The sequence below is a fragment of the Vigna radiata genome, chromosome 1 (assembly GCF_000741045.1).
Source record: "Vigna radiata var. radiata cultivar VC1973A chromosome 1, Vradiata_ver6, whole genome shotgun sequence".
Classification (NCBI taxonomy): Eukaryota; Viridiplantae; Streptophyta; class Magnoliopsida; order Fabales; family Fabaceae; genus Vigna; species Vigna radiata.
This window is the reverse complement of record NC_028351.1, coordinates 30,145,729-30,166,919: the sequence shown is the minus strand read 5'-3', so window position 1 is coordinate 30,166,919 and position 21,191 is coordinate 30,145,729. Positions and strand designations below refer to the sequence as shown.

At 36.5% G+C, this 21,191-nt stretch overlaps 1 protein-coding gene across 5 annotated transcripts in view; it reads left to right on the top strand.

The window, feature by feature from the left end:
• The window catches only part of LOC106766467, a 70,517-nt gene extending 54,478 nt beyond the window's left edge, over positions 1–16,039 (top strand). The window contains exons 2-5 of one of the 5 annotated variants that reach the window (XR_001376108.2): positions 164–239; positions 557–1,515; positions 6,519–6,755; positions 6,827–7,310. Coding sequence is in view for 3 of the 5 variants with exons in the window: in XM_014651197.2 (XP_014506683.1) it covers positions 3,401–3,477; positions 6,519–6,755; positions 6,827–6,902 (390 nt within the window). In the remaining 2 variants the exon portion in view is untranslated. Of the gene's footprint in view, positions 1–163; positions 240–539; positions 2,778–2,881; positions 3,478–6,518; positions 7,330–15,664 lie in introns of those variants that run through there. The other 4 variants (XR_002667185.1, XM_014651197.2, XM_022778603.1 and 1 more) reach the window with 4 other exon arrangements.
• The last annotated feature ends 5,152 nt before the right edge of the window (positions 16,040–21,191 follow it).

The following is a 21,191-nucleotide window of genomic DNA, read 5'->3' as shown; positions in this document are numbered from 1 at the left end:
ACTAGCTACGACAGTATTATATACGGATTTTTGTCCGTATATAATCCGTATATAATAAAAAATTATATACGGATTTTGGGTCTTATATACGGATTTGGGCTGTAGATAATGATGTTTTTTCTTGTAGTGTTTTTTTTTTAAGTTTTGCTCCTTTTTTTCTCAGTGTGACTCATACACCGTCATCGTCTTGGATGAATCAATGAGTAAGTCCTCTGGATCATGCAATCTGTCCATAAAAGGTAAGATTTACCTCAACACTGTTGATCATGTGTCTCAAGGTATTTGGATCCTTGATTTGGGTGCAACTGATCATATGACACCTTTTAGTGTGTCCTTTGACTCATATGGTAAAAGAAATAAAGAACAACTTATTACAGTTGCGAATGGTCAGGGTATACCTATATGCGGCTCTGGGAATATAATTTTGGACTCATCCATTGTATTGAAGGATGTTTTGCATGTTCCTTAATTAGCTAACAATCTTATCTCTGTGCAAAAACTCACAAAAAATTTAAATTGCTCCGTAACATTTTTTCCAGCTTATTGTGTTTTTCAGGACCTTGCCACGGGGAAGACAATTTTAACTGCTAAGGAGCAGAGTGGGTTGTATTTTTTAGAGTTTGACGACCAAAGCAACACAAAAATCATGAGTCAACAAGCAACATATGAGACGTGGGCAAAATCCCAAATATGGTTACATCATCAAAGGCTTGGGCATCCTTCATTCAGTCTTACAAAGTCCTTATTTCCCCACTTGTTTACCAAAGAATCTGTTGAGTCTTTTAATTGTGATATTTGTCAATTTTCAAAAAGCCATCGTGTATCTTATCCTATTAGTCATAAGGCTTAATACCACTTTTGGTCCCATGTTTGGGGGGTTGTGTTCAATGTGGTCCTACCTTTTTTTTCCTTATCAATAGATCCCACCTTTTGAAAAATTCGTTCAATTGAGTCCTTTTGCCTTACGGCATCAGTTTTCTAACGGTGTTGGTGCCCCTCTGGATAAACATTAGCAACGTGGCAGTGTGAGACTTGTTGATGTGTAAATTAGAAAAGTGAAAAAAAAGGTGTTAAAAAACTTCAGAATTATCCCTTTGTTTGTTTGTATTGTAGTCATCGTTGAGCTTTTGTATTGACAGGTAAAATTTGGCAATTGAGGACTCACAAAGGGGATGGGGGGATTCAGAGGCAACTCTCATGGTTCACTCTCAACTCCATTCACTCCACAGAGAACCTCTCAGTAATGGTCATGAGACAAAAACTGATCCCGACATCCTAACCTGAAAGACGTTTTCCTCTCACTCCCAATTCACCTCCAACACTTCACCATCAGCTCAAGCAGTCTGGATTTCCTTCACCTCATACGTCATATGTCATTCATCAACTCACGGTTTTTCACTCACAAGAAGGAAACAATACAAGACATTCAAGAAGGGAAATCAAGGAGCATTGATTCAAAAATTACAGGCCATAGCAAAACAACCAAAATCAAAACATCGAAATCAAGACACAGAGGTAAGTCTCACGATCAGGGCTTACTGCCACTATTCATTCGAATATATGTGTGATTCTGTGTTTGCTTGCATTTGGGTTCTGCTTGCTAGTCTTGATTTGTATATGGATTTATGCTTCTCCATGATATTGTTGTTTTACTCTGCTGCCCCGACACCATAATGTCCTTATGGGTTTGATCTTTCCCTCTTCTTTCTAACCTCTGACGCACAAGAACCTTCAACTGTTCTTCCCCCACTTATTCACTGAACTGATTCTACACAAGTTAGTTGAACGCATCTGAATGGAAACTCCACTCATCAATGACGCCACACCCTTCTTTATCCGAGATTTGGCCCTCGCGTTTCCCCTCCTCCAACAAGAGACCCTATTCTCTCTTTCTTTACAATCGTTCTCCCAACAGTAACAAATACATCAAGCTATCACCACCTTCAACAGTCGTATGCCAAAATGCTGCGTTGTGCCCTCTTCAACCTGACACCATCTTCTTCCTCCATCTTGTTCGGCGCCTGACAAATATTAAACTCACTCACCTCCTAGCATCCATTAGGTCTCCTATTATCCTCTCGCCAACCCCTTCAAGCATACTATAATCACAGAATCAGAAAACCCCTTACACACAAACCCCGATTCTTTCCTCTGCAAGAAACAAGCAACCACCACAACAACTCTAACATAGAAAAAAAACCTAAAATCTCTACATCTGTTATGACTGCTCTGGAAATTGAAACCGTTTTTGGCCACCACGACACCTCTGTTGCACGCATGAGCAGTGGTTGGTCTGGCAGAGGCAACGGCGTTTAGTCTCGTTGGTGGCGGCGCTCTTGGACTTGATGAAGAGGGAAAGGGTTTCCCTGCTCGTGAGGTCAGAATTCTGAAGTTTTTTAACCCCTCTTTTTTTTCCATTTTTCTAATTTACACGTGAACAAGTCTCACACTGCCACGTTGCTAAGGTTTATCCAGGGGGCACCAGCACCGTTAGAAAACTAACGCCGTAAGGCAAAAGGACTCAATTGAACGAATTTTTCAAAAGGTGGGATCTATTGATAAGGAAAAAAAAAGGTAGGACCACATTGAACACAACCCCCCAAACATGGGACCAAAAGTGGTATAAAGCCTAGTCATAAAAAGAGTATTTTTCCATTTGATTTAATGCATTCTGATGTTTGGGGTCGTGTCATAGATTCTATTTCTGGAGCCAGATGGTTCATTACCTTTATTGACGATTGTACCCGTGTCATATGGACATACCTTATGAAAAATAAATCTAAAGTTTTTCAAATTTTTGTTAATTTTTTCCATCTTGTCCAAAATCAATTTGGAAAAAATATCAAAAGAATTAGGTCTGATAATGGTACTGAATATGTGAATCATGAATTTCTCATTTTTTTGTCTCATAATGGTATTGTTCTTGAACTAACTGTGTTAATACCCCTCAACAAAATGAGGTTGTAGAAAGAAAGAATCGTCATCTTCTTGAAGTAACTACAGCTCTTCTTTTTCAAATGTCTGTTCCAAAAAATTACTAGAGAGAAGCTGTGTTAACTGCCAGATATCTCATCAACAGGTTACCCACTCGTATCTTAAATGACATTAGTCCTATAGAGTCTCTTTTGTCTTTTGTTCCTTCTTCTTCCCTATTAACGAGTCTACCTAGTCGAGTCTTTGGATGTGTTGTTTTTGTTCACTCTCATCATCCTAACCGTGGTAAATTAGATCCCAGAGCTCTTAAATGTGTCTTTATTGGCTATCCGTCTAATAAAAAAGGGTACAAATGTTATCATCCTCAGAGTCGTTGCATCTTTATAACCATGGATGTCACCTTTCATGAAACACAATCCTTTTTGTGTCAGTACACCACTTTAGGGGAAGAAAGCACTTGAAGTGGATGAACTCTCCTCTTGTCATTATCATGTTTGTCTTTGCAAGATGCCCAAGACCTTGTCACAAAACACTCTTCTACAGGTAAACTCACTTTATTACTTGTTTATGTGAATGATATGATTATTGCAGGAGATGATGAAACAAAAAAATTGGCATTAAAAGATAAATTGGCAGCTCAATTAGAAATGAAAGACCTAGGAAAACTCAAATATTTTCTTGGAATAGAGGTTGCCTACTCCAAGAAAGGAATTTTCATCTCCCAAAGGAAATATGTACTTGATCTCCTCAAAGAAACAGGAAAGCTGGGATGTAGAACCTCAATAGTTCCTATAGAACAGAATCACAGAATGAGATGTGAAGAAAGTGATCCTGTAGAGAAGGCCCAATATCAGAGATTGGTAGGAAAATTGATTTATCTATCACACACAAGACCAGACATTACTTATGCAGTTAGTGTTGTGAGCCAATTTATGCATGATCCAAGCGAGAGACACATGTAAGTAGTTGACAAAATTCTCCAATACTTGAAGTCAAGTCCAAGAAAGGGGTTATTATTCAAAAGGGAAGACACATTGACTATGAAGATATATACTAATGCTGACTATGCAGGTTCTATTACTGACAAAAAATCTACTTCTGGGTATTGTGTGTTTCTTGGAGATAGTCTGGTAACATGGAGAAGCAAAAAGCAAGATAGAGTTTCTCGTTCTAGTGCAGAAGCTGAATTTCGAGCTCTTGCTCAAGGAATGTGTGAAGGACTCTAGATGAAAATCATTTTGGATGATCTTAAAGTCAAAGTGGAGAACCAGGTGCAACTATACTGTGACAATAAGTCTACCATGAGCATAGCCCATAATCCAGTACAACATGATAGAACCAAACACATTGAGATTGATAGACATTTCATCAAAGATAATCTTGACAGAGACTTTGTGATTACAACTCATGTTCCTACAGAACTTCAAATAGCAGATATTTTTACAAAAGGGCTTCCTCCGGGTAGATTTCAAGATCTTGTAGGCAAGTTGGGAATGATTGATATTCATTTACCAACTTGAGGGGGAGTGTTGTAATTAGAGAAGATATCTTTAGAATCTTCCTAATTATAAAAAATAGATATACAATCTTTTATTTTATTTTGTTTTCCTAGTTTCTTTATTTCCCTTATTAGGAGAATTAGATTGTTACAAATAGAGGATATGAGAATGTATTTTCAATCAATTCTGAATAATAAATCTTAGTATTATTCTTTTCTAAAAAAAAAGCGTGAGGGGGTGTGTTGGAAGTCTCACATCGACTAGAGATAAGTCCTCACCTTACAAGTCGGTTTTGTGGGGTTGAGTTAGGCTTAAAATCCACTTGGTATCATAGCTATGGTTAGAGCCTATCTTAGCGATATTTGTTGGGCATATTGTTCCACTCGCTATTAGACCGTTATTGGACCACCCATTAATATCTAGTCTCACACTCGAGATGTATATACCTCGACGTGAGAGGGATGTGTTGGAAGTCTCACATCGACTAGAGATAAGACCAATTTATAATATATAAGTGGGGTACAGACCTTACCTTACAAACCGGTTTTGTAAGATTGAGTTAGACCTAAAACCTACTTCTAACCTATACATTTCTCACCAATCATAAAGTTTATAAGACAAATATATTCTATAAACAATCTTAATAACATGCGTTACTCGTCTCATCACCAATTTCGTAATTACAAACTCAACTACCCTTACTATGTCTACTTAGCCCAATGATCCCATTCAAAACTTAACCCATATATTATTAAATATACCAACTGCGTACACCTTAGCTTGCAATCAATCTCATCCATGATTATCCACCCTTTTCATTTTATTACGGAACCCCGTACCCTTAATATACATACACTTATATATATATATATATATATATATATATATATATATATATATATATATATATATATATATATATATATATTACTAATATAATATGTAAACTTAAGTACATTATTAAAGTTATATTTCTTTTTTAAAGAAAGAACCTAACAAAGCTAAACAAAACTGCTTCTCGGTGCTGCACATTTTGTTCACATTATCAAGACAACTTTCAGCGGGTTCCACAAATAATACTTAAATTCTCTTTATTTTATTATGGAAAAGAATCATCACTTAAACCTTGGTTACTGGAAATGTTCTGTGCACCAGAAATGTACTTCTCTTCCATTATTACTTTCATTTTCATTTTTAACAAGAAAAAAAGTTAGTTTCACACGGTTTGGAGAAAAAAAATCATGTGACACAGTTTTTAATAATATAATAATATAATTATGATTTTAAATTAAAAAAATAATATAATTATAATTAAATAGGTTTAATTATTTATTTTATTCTTAGTTTTGTTTAAATATGTTAATTTGGTCCATCTTTAAAAAAGTGTCTATGGTATCCTTATTTAATAAAATTTGTCTCCATCAACACAATGTTAACTTCTTTTTCTTTCTCCTCTGCTACACCATATCTTTCTCTATTTTTCAGTGCTATCTTTTCGTCCAGCCATATTATTCCGTTAAATAGTATTGTACATACATACTATTTTAATATTATATATTATATATTATATGTAATTATTATTGCACTAATTTGCTACTTTTTTTAACTTTGGTTTCGATGGCGATGACCTACCATTATTGGCAACAGTTCCCGCTGTATTTGATGCATTAGTCCCATTTTGGTTTTTCTGCGACTTTGCTGCTTTTTTGTCTCTGGTTTCACACCTTGTTGCCTCACTTTCACTTCTCTTATCATTTGTTTTTTGGTTTAAATCCTCATTTAGTCCTCATATTTGTATGGTAATTTCAATTTGGTCATCATATTTTTTTTTATCTCAATTTGATCCTATAATTTGTAAAAATGAGACAATTAAGCCCTCATCGTTAACTAATGAGTAACGCCGTCTGTTACTGATGAGTTGTAATTTTTTTTAGCTGTCGTGGCAATATGTATTAATTTATATGGGTGTTGGTTGTATAATGAAGTCTTCCACATGGCAAAGACGTGTTATGCTCTTAGCCCTAATTCTTAAGATGCCCTAACACTTAACATTTGAAGCAACCCTAACACTTAACATCCTCACAGATTTGTGGAAGCAGTGGAAGCAGATAAAGCTTTGGAAGAAGTGTTCATTTCAGGTGACCAAATGTGTGGATCTTCTTCTTCTTGCAAATGCACGGGTTGGGGCTTTGAACAGAGTTCTGGTGGTGGGAGCAAGTTGGGAGCAAAACCCAGTTGCTATTGTGGTACGAAAGTAGTGTTTCGCTGGCCAAAACCGCTAAGAACAAGGGCAAACGATTTTGGGGTTGCCCTCACTTCAAGGTAATTTGTGTGATTTCATTTGTGTGAATTTTGATTTCGTTGACGAGGAGGTGTGTTTTCTTCTTGTACAGGGTGGGAGTGGAGAGATGGGTGGATGCAACTTCTTTCAGTGGTGCAATGAAGAAGTCATTGATGAACAAAATTTGACGATTCTTAATGAAATGAGCGCAAGTGCGAGAAACGACGAAGTGGGTGGAAGTATGATGAAGATGGAAGAAAAAGATGTTGAAAAGCTGAAATATGCTTCTTTGGAGAAAAGTCTTGTTATTTTGGAGAAGGGCATGAAGGTGTTAATTGGGATGATGTTTGTTACATGGGTGTTTAATGTAATTGTGATTTTGACGTTGATGAAAGTAGATTGATTTCTTGGGAGGTTGATGAAAGTATGTTGATGAAAGTAGGTCTCTAAAAGTATGTAATCTAATTTAATATTAACAGCAAGTAATTTCATATTTATAAAAGGTCCCTTGTTTAATTTCGTGCTGTAAAATGTCCCTTTAGATTTGTTTTATTTGATATGGGTTGTACAGAAAATTCAATAGGGAAAAGAGACACAATCTGCATTCAATCTTTAGGGTGTGACAATGATTGTGATAATGATCTGTGAACAAGCACCAATGAATTGTATACATTCAATCTGCAGTTAAACTGTATACAATAAAAACCAAAAACTTTTGAACAAGCACCAATGAATTAAAATGAACATTGACAATTGTCTTAATCAGTACACCAACAGAGTCAATCCACAAACTAAGGCTATTACTGGATGTGGACCCTTAAACATACACATTGTCTTAAGCAGTACACCAAAAAGACCTGATAACACTAATAATCAAAAAGATCTGATAGCAACATTGTCTTAATCAGTACACCAAAAAACAACTGACATTACATTTAAAAGATGAAACCAAAAAAAGGTGAAATTTCAATGTTCCAAAATAAGTTGAAATATGACTTCATTCAGCAGCAGCAGGCATGTGTGGTGTTTGACCAGTAGGTTGCTCAACAGGAGGTACCTGTCAGTTGTGGTGTTTGATCAGTAGGTTGCGCAGCAGGAGGTTGGTCAGCTGGAAGATCTGTTGTCGTTGGTCGTTGTGGACAAGATCTTTTGTTGTGTCCAAGTTGTTTGCAAACAACACATGCTTTTTTACTCCCACCCTTTCTTAATTCAGTATCATTCTTCTTCAACTCCCAACTCTCTAGCCTTCGTTTTTTCATGGGCCTGCCAGGCATTGTCCTCTTCTTTGGGGGTAACACATCTGGATATGAAGTTTTCTCCCAGAGAACTTGACCATTGATAGGGTAAATGATGGAGTTGTAGGTCTCTTCATACATTGACTTCCTATAGCAAGTACCAATATAGTCTTCTGCATTTACATTCAAGAACTTCATTGCAGTGATGGCGTGAGTGCAAGGAATAGCAGTAAGTAACCATTTTCTACAACTGCATTCTTTCTTGTCAAGATTGACAACAAATTGCTCCCCAAATTGTGAAGTGTGGATAATTTCAAATAACTGATCTGATGACCATCTGTTATGGGTACAAAGTTAGAAACATAGTTAGAAAGAAAGTAAACAAAGATGACCATGTTTGCAAAAGCTAAGTGTAGTATTGAACTTACCTTGGTAACCAATACTTGGTTAACCATGACTGTTTTTGAAATCTGTTGAGAACCTTAGGGCACACACTACCTTGATATAGTGCCATCTTCGTCCTGTTCTTAGCCCATCTGTTCTCAACCTGTCTTTGAACTTCTCCCTCAGCAGGACCTTCAACCAATTGTGTTACAACTTCAGCCTCACCCTAAACCTCACACTTAGCCTCTGTCTAAACCTCTCTCTCAACCTCACACTCAACCTCTTTCTCAACCTCTCTCTGAACTTTGTTAACGAATTGCTAACGTGCCAAATCGTTCAAGTAATAATAAAATGGTAAGTCCAAGTATCGTTTCCCAAGAGACTCGAAAGACCTTATCGTTCGTGTGAATTAAGATCGTAAGACTTGGAAATAAAAATTAATTAATTGGATATTAAAACAAAATAAAAACATGCAAAAGAGATTGATTCAATTTGACAATAAAACGATGGATAAATGGAGTTGTTGGGGGTTTACAATTTCATCTTATCCGCTCTCTCTTATTTACTCCTCTTGATTTATTTGCTTGATTAACTAATTGTTATGCAACTTTCTTGGCCTACCCTTAACCCGATACCTCGGCAAAAAGAGCCTATTAATAATTATTGGCTTGTTATCCCTAGCCTCCCCTAGCAATTAATAATGCATTATAGAGCAGAAGTGAAAAAAATTGATCGTCCTACCCCTATCCCTAGGTGGTATTGCTTAATCAAGGAATCACTCACTTGTTCATGACATTACTGTACATCCCCGTATCAACAAAGACAAACAACAGTTATCGAATGAGTTAAACGATAAAAGCATTAAGCACAAATGAGAACCCAACAATTAATAATCAAAGCATATGAGAATCATATAAATAAACAAGAGTTTCAATAAAAGAGAGTATCAAAAGATTACATTGTTTCCCCAACAACAATAGGGTTTAGTTCACCATTGTCATGGTGAATCTAGATAAAAAATGGATGAAGAATGGAGAAGCAAACCCTAGATAAGAAGAAATAGAGCCTAAGCATCCAAGAGATCCTCTCCAGAGAGCGAAATTAGGTCTGGTCGCTCCCTTCTGTCAAAAGAATGACATTGAAATCGCAACAGGGCTATTTATAGCTGAGGAGCGTCACAGAAAATAGGCCCAAGCCCAACAAACAATCACCCGGCGTCACACTTGTTCCGCCCGGTGGTTTCCCTCAAGCCGCGCTACCGCCCGGCGGCAGGGGTCTACCGCCCGACGGTTTTCCTCTAATCACAAATCCGCCTAGCGTCCACGCCCGGTGTCAACTCCTCGCACTAGACCGCCCAGCGGTGTAATTTGCCGTCGGGCGGTACGTTGACTCTTCATATCTTCGTTTTTCTTCCCTTTTCCTGAGTCTAAGACTTTCATCTTCAACTTCATTTTTCACTTTCTCGAAAAAGCTACAAAACAATGCAAAACAAGCATAATATCGCTAAAAATAGCTTTTGACTCTCTACAGACTCATTTATTGAGTTTTGCTTGATTCCAAACTCATTCTAAGCAGTAAAGGGAGTAATTTGGTCTAAAATGACATATGAAAATGACATATGCAAAGCACCCCTATCATCAGTAAAAAATTCTAACCTCTCTGGCACCACTGACTGACCTCCTAAACTGTACCAAAGTTCTTTAATGTCTTTATGACCTAACTCTTTCACTGATGCTATTATTCCAAAATAGCAGAACAGGTTTGGATCACAAGACCATTGTGTTATCTCTCCATCAAATTTTAAATTACCATTATCATCACTAACAAAATGTCATGTATGATGGACCACTACTTTAATAAGGTCATCCATGATATACTAGTTTTGAAGCAGAACCTTTTAACACCTATACATTGGGGGCAAAAGTATATTATGAAGGGGACAGGATAAACTACTAACTAAGCAACTGTAACACATGAAGGGGACAGGGGATAAAATAACATCCCCACTAAGGAAACACTGGTCCAGCAAAAGGGGACCACTACTTTTAAACAAGTCATAGGTGCAATTTTTGGGACCACGACACTGCACACATGGACCACGACACTGTACACATCAACACACCAACTGCAATTTTTGGGACCACTACTTTTAAACAAATGATAGAAATCGAAAGCATCAACAAACAATAAACGATACCCATCACAAAACAACAAAGCAACAACATAGGAAACATATTCTAACCTAAACACAACAACAACATATCATAATCGGGACCACAGGAAACACACTACATATTCGTAGACATAAAACATAGGAAACTTACCTTTACTGATGTCCAAGGTCAATTCGTTGCATCCACGAGCACGTGATGGTCTTCGTCTTGCACTTAGAACTTCCACGAACAAATGGAGAATGAGAGCCCTAATTCTGATTTCTAATACTCACCAAATTCCTAATTGTCTTAAATCCCTAATTCCCCCACTTATTGTTTTCTGATTAATAAATAAACCCAAATTATAAAACCATATTCCACGTCACAAGCTTTATTTTTTACACTAAAATACACGTAATTAAATCATTTATAAGTCAGCCAATTCTCTATCCACCACGTCATCAGTAACAGATGGCGTTACTCATTAGTTAACGATGAGGGCTTAATTGCCTCATTTTTACAAATTATAGGACCAAATTGAGACAAAAAAAAAATATGATGACTAAATTAAGATTGCCATACAAATATGAGGACCAAATGAGGGTTTAAACCTTGTTTTTTTAAGAAAAAAAGTAAAAATAAAATCCCACACCAATTAATTCTCAACATATTGAATGAAGAAAAATAGATAATGTATTCATATATTCTGCTTAAAAATTTTGTAGAAAGACGTAAGTATAAAGAGATAATGTTATCAAAACATGTTAAGATAATGAAAAATGGTTATCAGAAAAGGCTTCTTACATATTAGTACACAAAATGACGACACAGTTGAAGGAAACTACATTGGGTCATGAATGAATTGGTTGTGATTTTAATGCTATAATGAAATATGTTGTATGATTATATACTCTGTGTTTAATATGAATAAGATATGTTGCACTATGATATTTCTGGTTACTTACCCTGGCATGTTGTGGTTTTGGTTTCCACATACGATGATTGTACTTGCACAGGAGTAGATGGCATTGTAGATAAGACTGAATCGAAGTAGCTGACGTAAGATTTGGAATCTTATATTTCGAGAATGATGATTTATTCTATTTAAAAGTTTTCAGACTTGGTACCTTTATTGTAAAAGGAATTATTTCAGATTTTCGTTTTGAACTTTTTTTGCTTCCGTATTTTAATCAAGTAAAGTTTGATTGTCGTAAAAGATTGTTTTATGAAAAAATTTTAAGAAAATTTTTACAACGAGATGACATGTTGTGAATTTTTCATAAAATATTTCCATAAAACAATCCTTTAGACAATCAAACTTTATTTGATTAAAATGCGGAAGCAAAACATAACTATAAACGTTGTCTGTTTCAAACGAAAATCTCCAATAATCTCTTTTACAATAAAAGTACTAAGTCTGAAAACTTTTAATTATAATAAATAATCATTCTCGAAATAAAAGATCTCAACTCTCGCGTCAGCTACTTTGATCCAGTCTTATTTGCAATGCCATCTATTCTCGTACAAGTGCGATCATGGTAGGTGGAAACCACAACACAACATTTCAGGGTGAACAACTAGAAATATCATAACACACAACATATCATATTCATATTAAACAGAGAATAATATAACCATTCAACATATTTCATCATATCATTAACATCACAGTCAGTCCATTCATGACCCAATGTCGTTTCCTTCTATTGTGTCGTCATAAGCTGTTTTCACTAACATGGCAATTCGAGTCATCTTCCGTCATGACTTCCGACCTATCTCTCCAACTCCTCAAGGAATTACAAGTAAAAACTTCGGTTAGGCACACACACCGAACACTATACTCACACGAGCCGAAATCATTTTAGGCGAGACATCCACCTCCCCGCAAAGAGGGAAGCGACACTCGAATTACTATCTCTAAATAAGAGTCCAACACATGCTTAATGTAACACAGTACGAAAAGCTCACACATGATCAACAACACTATAAGGAAATAACATAGTTTTACACTCAAATCACACTCGCATACACATCCTCAATAACATATATTATACAACCAATCATAAGGTTCATAACATATTACCTTTCATGCATAATCTCTATAATATAGATTTCTCACAAATCATAAAATTTATAACACAAATATATTCTATAGACAATCTCAACGACATATATTACTCGTCTCATCACCAATTTCATAAGTAGAAGCTCAACTACCCTTTTATTTCAGCATACTATATCTACTTAGCCCAATGACCCCGTTCAGAACTTAACACATATTATTAAATATACCAACTACGTACACCTTAGCTTGCCGTCAATCTCATCCATAGTTATCCACCTTTTTTTTATTACCGAACCCCACACCCTTAATATACATATATATAAATATATGTTCTTAATATAATATATAAGTTACGTAATCAGTACTTTCTTTTATATATATATATATATATATATATATATATATATATATATAAATCTATATTATATTAATATAATAAATTTATACTTTTTTAAAGAAAGAATCTAAATAAAACTGCTTCTTGGTGCTGCACATTTGGTTTACATTTAACAACTTTCACAAAGCAGATCCCACAAACAATACCTAGATGGGAGTTACTCCCTGCACCTCTACAGATTTCTTCCTCCACCTCCCCATCTCTTTTTTATCTTTTATAATATTTAAATAAATGTAAATATATGTTAAATTTTTAAACGGATGTTAGACCAAACAGACGTGGAGATTCATTCGCGGATATTGATATACGTTTAAGAAAATTCTTTGTTTAAAAGAATTAGATGCTTTCCTAATTCTTTCTTTTGCTTTTTCCAACAACAGGAAAGCTGCAGACATTTATTACCATCCACTTTATATATCAAGATTCATCCATCTTTCTTTCTTATTTTCCACACATCAAAAAGTTGAATCACTGCAATGCCATTTTCATGCTGAACAAAATTCACAATTCCATTTTTCCTTTTAATAAATGCAGTGCCATGCTACCTCTTGTTCGTACAAATACCCAATCCCAACTAACCTTAAAGACATCAACTGCAATTCCAATTTCATATTATCATGGATATGGAGAAGGAGAGAAAGTGAGAGTTAAGGGATGAAAATAAACAGATCGGGAAGTAAAAGTTCGGGGTGGAAACAACGGATTTGGAAAAGTGAGAGTTGAGAGAGTGGGGGTGGGGGTGGAGCAGTGAGAGAGAGTAAAAATAAGATATAAGTAAATAAATATAAAGTTAAACTGGTACTTTTTGTAAATAATTTTTTTTTTAAAGAAGTTTGGGGAGGTACAGGAAGATTTGGTGGAGGTGGAGGGAGTAACACCCTACCTAAATTGTCTTTATTTTATTATGGAAAAGAATCATCACACACACCGGTCACTGGAACTGGAACTGTTTTCTGCACCAGAAATGTAATTCTCACCCATTACTATTCTCATTTTTATTTTTCACAACGTGGACCCCACTTCCTTTTATTTCCGAGTTGTAATACTTTGATACAGGGACAAAATACACACATGAGAGGCTTAAATAATAATATTATAATTAGAATTATATTATTTTTTAATTTAAAAACATAATTACATTATTATATTATTAAAAATCGTGTCACATGAATGTTTTTTTCTGTCGTATCAAACTTATTTTTTTCTTTATTTCTTTAAAGCAAAACACTTTTCTCTCACTAAACCTACTTTCTACTCTCTTCTTCTTTGCTCACGCCTAGCCTCTCATCAATGCTCTCACTCACGCAAACACCAAACTAATACAACAGTAAATACTCTATGTAAAATCCTTTCCTTTCCACGCTAACAGATGCAATCTCCATCTCCACTACAACACTTAAAACTCTCACTTCTATGAAATGTAACTCTCCACCAAAACCCAACTCCCACACACGTTCACACTTTCTTTCCTAACTATACTTTCCACTACTACAACAAGACCCAATGTCATACAACACTCTTCACTCCTATCCACTTTACTTCCAACATTCTCCTACAATCCAAACCCTTAAAACCATCTACCTCCACCATCTGTTCTATTCTAAAACTTACAACTTCCAATATATAAAACCTTCTCTCTTACAACTTAGAACCTATACGTACTACCCATAAAACCATGCACGGTCCTTCTCCCCTGATTTTCATTGTAACCACTGAAACTCAACCTTATTGTTTCCACACTCTCCTCCTTTCATCATCATTCTTATTTCTTCTATGCTTTGCTCTTCTGCATCACCAACACTACTACAACCTTTCCAATCTTCTTTCCTCTTTCAAAACAAAGTGTCAATAGCTCTCCCTGCCTCACCCTTACTTAGTAACTCTAGTATGGAAGTAGAGAAACTCATATCTCTATACATCTTCCATTGCCCTTAAACTCCAACACTTATCCAATGCCAATGAACCTAGCACACACCTAGCTCATGCAAAGTGATTTACGTGAACTCCACACCACCTAAGGTGCTCCAAAATATACACTTTTCTTTCTCCAACTCATTCACCTACCAACACACTCCACTCTTCTGTTTTCTCTCCTGCACAAACACACACTTTACTGCCTCCCTCGCTACCCTCCAACAACTTCCACCTTCTTCCTCCTTTTCCTCTCTTTTTTCACATAAGGGTCCCGTTATTTTGACACCCATGTTTTAACACACTTTTGACAACGACAGTTGTCAACGTGCAATTGGTCCGTTTATTTTTTTTTTTCAAAATATCTGGCTGAAAAAATGAATAGGGTTCCAAAAATTTTGTGTTCCAATTATGCCCTTCTCATCTTTCATTACGTTTTCTCTCTCAGATTTCGTCTCTCTCAGATTTCGTCTCTCTCACATTTTGACATCTCTTGTGTTTTCCTTCTCTGGTTCGTTCTCGTTTTGCTTCTCTAGTTCGTTCTCGCATTTTGTTTTTGTTGTCCTTGTTCGAAATGGGAAGTTCGGGACAACAATGTGGTTGGAGCAAGGTAAATGCGTTCTTCGACCATTTTCTTGTCGGTTTGGGTATTGGGTTTTGTGTTTGGTGTCGGTTTCCGTTGATGTTGTGGTTTGGGTATAGGGTTTTTCGTTTGTGCATTGGATTTCTTGTGGGTTCTTCGACCACTTTTAGTTTTTTGGTTATTTCCTTTGGTGTTTACCATTGTGTTGTTTTCTATATGCAGTCAACCGTTCGTCATTTCCTTTTGGTTATTTCCTTTGGATGGAACGTCGAACATCGTAGAAGGTGGAATTGCGAAGAACACACTGGGTGGAATGTCAAACAACCAATCACATTTGAAGACGTATGTCAGAATTGGATTAAGAAGGCATTACAAGAGCCAAACACTTAAGACACCATACACCGGAAATGCAGGACCAAGAAAGAAAAATGAGTGATTATTGTATTGGATTTAGAATAGGACAAGAACTTGATTGATGTTGTAATGAAACCTATTTGGTTGAATATATAGAATATCCATGTGTTGGTTCCATGTATTTATCTAATTCATAATTGCAATTTAAATGTCTATGTTATTGAAGTGGTTTATAAATTGATTTGGAAGTGATAATGTTTGTGAGAGAAGAATGAATTAATGTGTGTGTTTTTGAGTGAGGATTGGGTTGAAGCTAATGTTTTGGGTCCCCCATAGCATTATTGTTGAACTAAGGGAGCCACCTTCGATAACGCAGGGGACCATAGCAGAATACCATTGTGTTTTTACCCAAATCTAGTACTTTTAATTGTAATTTGATGTTGTTGAGTGAGGATATGCTTAAGGCTAATGTTTTGGGTCCCCCATCATTCAGGGAGAGAGTACCCATGTTGAGATTATTCACAAAAGTGAAGTTGAGCTATGTATGCTGCAAAAATCTGCCTTGTAATCGATTGCAAATAGGATGTAATCAATTACGCGTGTCTGATTGACATATTGGACATCCTGTTGAACTGAGGGAGCCACCCGTGATAACACAGGGGACCACAGCAGAGTAATATTGCACATAAACAAATCTCGACATCATTCATCAATCAACAAACATTTGTACATTGCACATAGACAACTTTGAAATCAATATTTGTACAATCTCTTCCTATATATCAAAATTAAAGTTTCTTCATATACATTATTGTATCTTTCAATGTGTACATAAACCAATTGGTAGAAATCCATATTCCTATCAAAACAAACTACACTACACTACACTACATATTTACATTGGAGAACTATCCTACAACAATCCATACACCTCTAACGCATCCAATAGTCTTACGTTCTCGTCGTCTAGGATCCAATCACGTACGTATTGCTTTCTAATTGCAAGCAATTCCTCCTGAAATGAAAATATTCCAATTGTAAGACTTTTTGAAGGCATGTTAGCAACAATCTTAGACTTCCTAGGAAAGAAAAAAACAACCAAACACACAAATATATACAACCTACACACAACATCAACGTCTATGTTTTCGTCCAACACAATGACATTAAACATGTCAACCAAATCTGATGGAAGAATACTCTGAGGAAGAGGACCGATAGGTGCGATACGGACACGATTGGAGTCCTCGAAGCTCCTCCAGAGATGTACGCAGCGGAATAACAAAGAAAAGATGTTAGAAACCCTAATTAAAATAAGAGAATCGAAATCGAACGGGGAAAAGCCCTAAAAATGGAGTAAGAACCCTAAACTGACCAATGAAACCCTAGAAATGGGGAAAAGCACAAAATGAACCGATTAATCGGTCCAAAACCACTATTGAACGGTGAAAAAGGAATAACGTTCGGTGAAGAGGCTTTTGATCGGAAGAAATTAGGTTTCAATCGGCCAAAACCATGGGAAATGATGAAGAGGATGAAGATCAGAGAAACGAGCTTACAGTGATGAGGAGGTGTAGATTTGTGAAGAAATTGACAGACCGACGAGGAACCCCCGAGAGAGAGAGCGATGAAGCTACGCTTGAGAGAAAACCTAATGTGAGGTTTCTGAGATGTGGAAAATGTGAGAAATGAGCTTCTGTTAATGTAGGAGGTGTCAGCGAGGGAATGGTTGACGTCGTATGATGACAACGTCTGGTGAGAGAAAAGCACAATGGTGAAGTGGAAAAATGAAAAAAATGAAGTGTGCTTGGAAGGTGGCTAGAGGGAGTCTTTGGACTCTCTAGCCTTGTGACTTTCAAGAGAGAATTATTTTCTGATTTAGAAAACCAAATTCTCATTAATCTCAAAAGTGAATAGTACAAGTGAGGAGCTGGGTATTTATAGTGACCCATGCTCCTTGCAAGCTACACTACAGATACAATAAAATGTAAAAAGAAGACTACATGAGACAGGATTCCATCATACCCTCCCTCTTAAAAAAAGATTTGTCCTCAAATCTGGCAATCGCCTTATTAAGAAGCTCCACATATTCTTTGGAGCATGGCCATCTTGGAATGACCTTATTCTTTTAGATCCAATTTTCTTCCTCCTGTTTCGCTGTACATGGACATCTCTCAACAAACGATTCATTTCAACAATGGTTGATGAATCCATAGAGATTCGAACTCGCCACTACAAAAGATTACGAAAACATTGTTATTACTTACCAAAAAAATGCGACTATATAAAAGACCAAAACTTTAACTCACCTTTGGATTTTGGGATGCCATTGCAAGTGCACTTATTTCATACAAAAAAACCATTGGCGGAGAAGACGGTTAGGGTTCACAAAAAACACAAACAAAAAAATCTAAAAAAAAAGTAGGTTCGACATCTTTTACTTACCAAGACAAGCGAGACAATGCGACACCGAAAGAGACCCAATGGGAGAGACGAGGCGAATAGGAGAGTTCAAGCGAATGGGAGAGACGGGAAAGTGAACCAGAGAAGTTTCGGTGAGATGAAGCAATTCCAGACGATGACAATGGGAGAGACGAGGCGAATGGGAGAGTTCAAGCGAATGGGAGACACGGGAAAGTGAAGGGGAAAGTGAACCAGAGAAGAAAAATGAAACTGCCAAAATGATATTTCATATAATGACATTTCCAATTATACCCTCCTCAGATTTTTTAGAAACGTTTGTGAAATGATGCAATAGTTTGACGCCACGTGGCAGGTGTCAAATTTGTGTCAAAGAAATGGTGTCAACAAAACATTTTCCTTCACATAAATCCTGCTACTCTTCCTCTCTGCCTATTCAAGTAACTAGACGCACACACAACCCAACAACTTCTAATTTTTCCTTCTTTCTCATGTTAAAATTTCTTCTTTTCCTATACGTCTTAAACACTCTTATTATTCTTCTTCATCTCAAACTTTCCTAAGACAGTACTTCCCATTAGAGTTTCCTCTTGTCTACCAGACCCACTCTTTTCCTTCGTGTTCCCTTCATTCCCCAAACACTCCTTTATCTTTTATCCATTTAACTCCTACCTTAACTTCCACCACTAAAGCTAAACACCTCCCACACAACTCCATTCCTTCAAAACTTTCTTCTAACTTTTTCATTATTCTCACCAAGTCTCTAACATAACTTGCCATGCAAAAGGTTCACTTCTTCCCTTCAATCAGCAATGTTTAGCACTAAAATTCCTCTCCAAACATTCCCCTCACTTTCCTACAAAAAAGACGTGCCACAGTCCCCTTTTAAAGACCTCTTCATACTAAAACTTAAATAGCTTAAGCCCCTGCATTGATTTTCTACTCTTATTCTAAAAAGAAATAAAAACCATAAAACCAAGTCCCCCACATTATCATCAGCACTTAACCATCTCTTCCCTCAACTTTCCAAAACTAGTAAACAAAATTTAAAATCCAAGTATGAGAAAACCCAAACATAATCTTGTTGACTCACTGGCAAGCGTACCAGATCGTTCCAAGTAATATAATTGGTAAAACCCAATGTCATCCTTCCCAAGAGACTCGAAAGGCCTTATCATTCGTGCGAATTGATATCGTAAGACTTGTAAAGAAAAATTAATTGTTTGGAATGCAAAGACAAAAAATAAACATGCAATGCGTTTGATTCAGTTCATGAGAAAAAGACTATGGATGAATGGAGTTGTTGGGGGTTTACAATTTCATCTTATCTGCCCTCTCTTATCTACTCCTCTTGTTTAAATTGCTTTGTTATCTAATCATTATGCAAACCTTCTTGGCCTACCCTTAACCCGATCCCTCGGCGAAAAGAGCCTATTACTAATTACTGGCTTGCTATCCCTAACCTTCCCTAGCAACTAGCAACGCATTACCGAACAGAAGCAAAAACAATTGATCGTCCTACCTCCTTATCCCTAGGTGGTATTTCATTAATCAAGGAATTTCTCACCAGTTCATGACAGTACTGTACGTTCCCATATCGATAGAGACAAACAACAGTTATCGAATGAGTTTAACGATAAAGGCCTTAAGCGCAGATGAGAACCCAACAATTGATAATCAAAGCATATGACAAGCATATAAATAAACAATAGTTTCAATAAAAGAGAGTTTCAAAAGATTACATTGTTTCCCCCAACAACAAAAGGGTTTAGTTCACCATTGTCATGGTGAACCTAGATGAAAATAATGGAAGAATGGAAGAGCAAACTCTAGATAGGATGAAAAGGAGCCTAAGCATCTAAGAGATCTTCTCTAGAGAGTGAAAATTAGGTCTGGTCGCCCTCTTCTGTCAAAAGAATGAGAATGAAATCGTAACAGGGCTATTTATAGCTGAGGAGCGCCACAGAAAACAGGCCCAAGCCCAGCAGACAACCGCCCGACGTCACACTTATGTCGCCGGGCGGTTTGCCGCAAATCGCGCCACCGCACGGCAGTTTGCCTCGAATCGCAAATCCACCCAACGTCCATGCCAGCGTGCTAGCTCCTCGCATTTGGCCGCCCGACGGTGAATTTTGCCGTGGGGCGGTTCCTAGACTCTTCTGTTCTTCAATTTTCTTCCTCTGTCTTGAGTCTAAGACCTTCATCTTCAACTTCATTCTTCAATTTCATTAAAATTGCTGCAAAACAAGCATAATATCGCTAAAAACAGTTTTTAACTCTCAACTGACTCATTTATTACATTTTGCTTGATTCTAAGCTCATTCTAAGCTTTAAAGGGTGTAATTTGGTCTCAAATGAAGCATGAAAATAACGGTTTTTAAACCGTTATCACAACCCCAAACTTAGAACTTTGCTTGTCCTCAAGCAAACAAAACAAAATAGTAAACAAAACAAAGCTTGGCTTTCTACAATTTCATCCAATGGTTCAACATTCCTAAAGTACATGAGAAGAACTACTCAATTTCAAATCTTCAATGAAATCAAATCAAGATGTATGCATGCTTTCAATTCAGTTTAGTTCACAATTTTTTCAATAGATGTTACACATTATGAATGACCAATCCACTAAGCAAAGATGCAATCATGAACTTTAGATCTTCTCACCAAGCAAATGTTTCACTCAATCACTCAAGTGTTTAGGGTGGCACTCCAACTCTCTATCATTCATAGGTCACATGAAATAAAATTGCCATTCATCTTAAACAATCAAAATCCTCACATGCAAATGCCATCAAAAAGACTTTTCTAAGACTTGTAATGAGGCTGGGCTAATGTTGACAAATTGGCAAGTGTACCAAATCGTACAAGTAATATAAATGGTAAGACCATGTATAATTTTCCCAAGAGACTCGTGTGAATTTCTCGTTCGCGTGAATTAAAATAATAAGACTTGAAAAATAAAAATTAATAAATT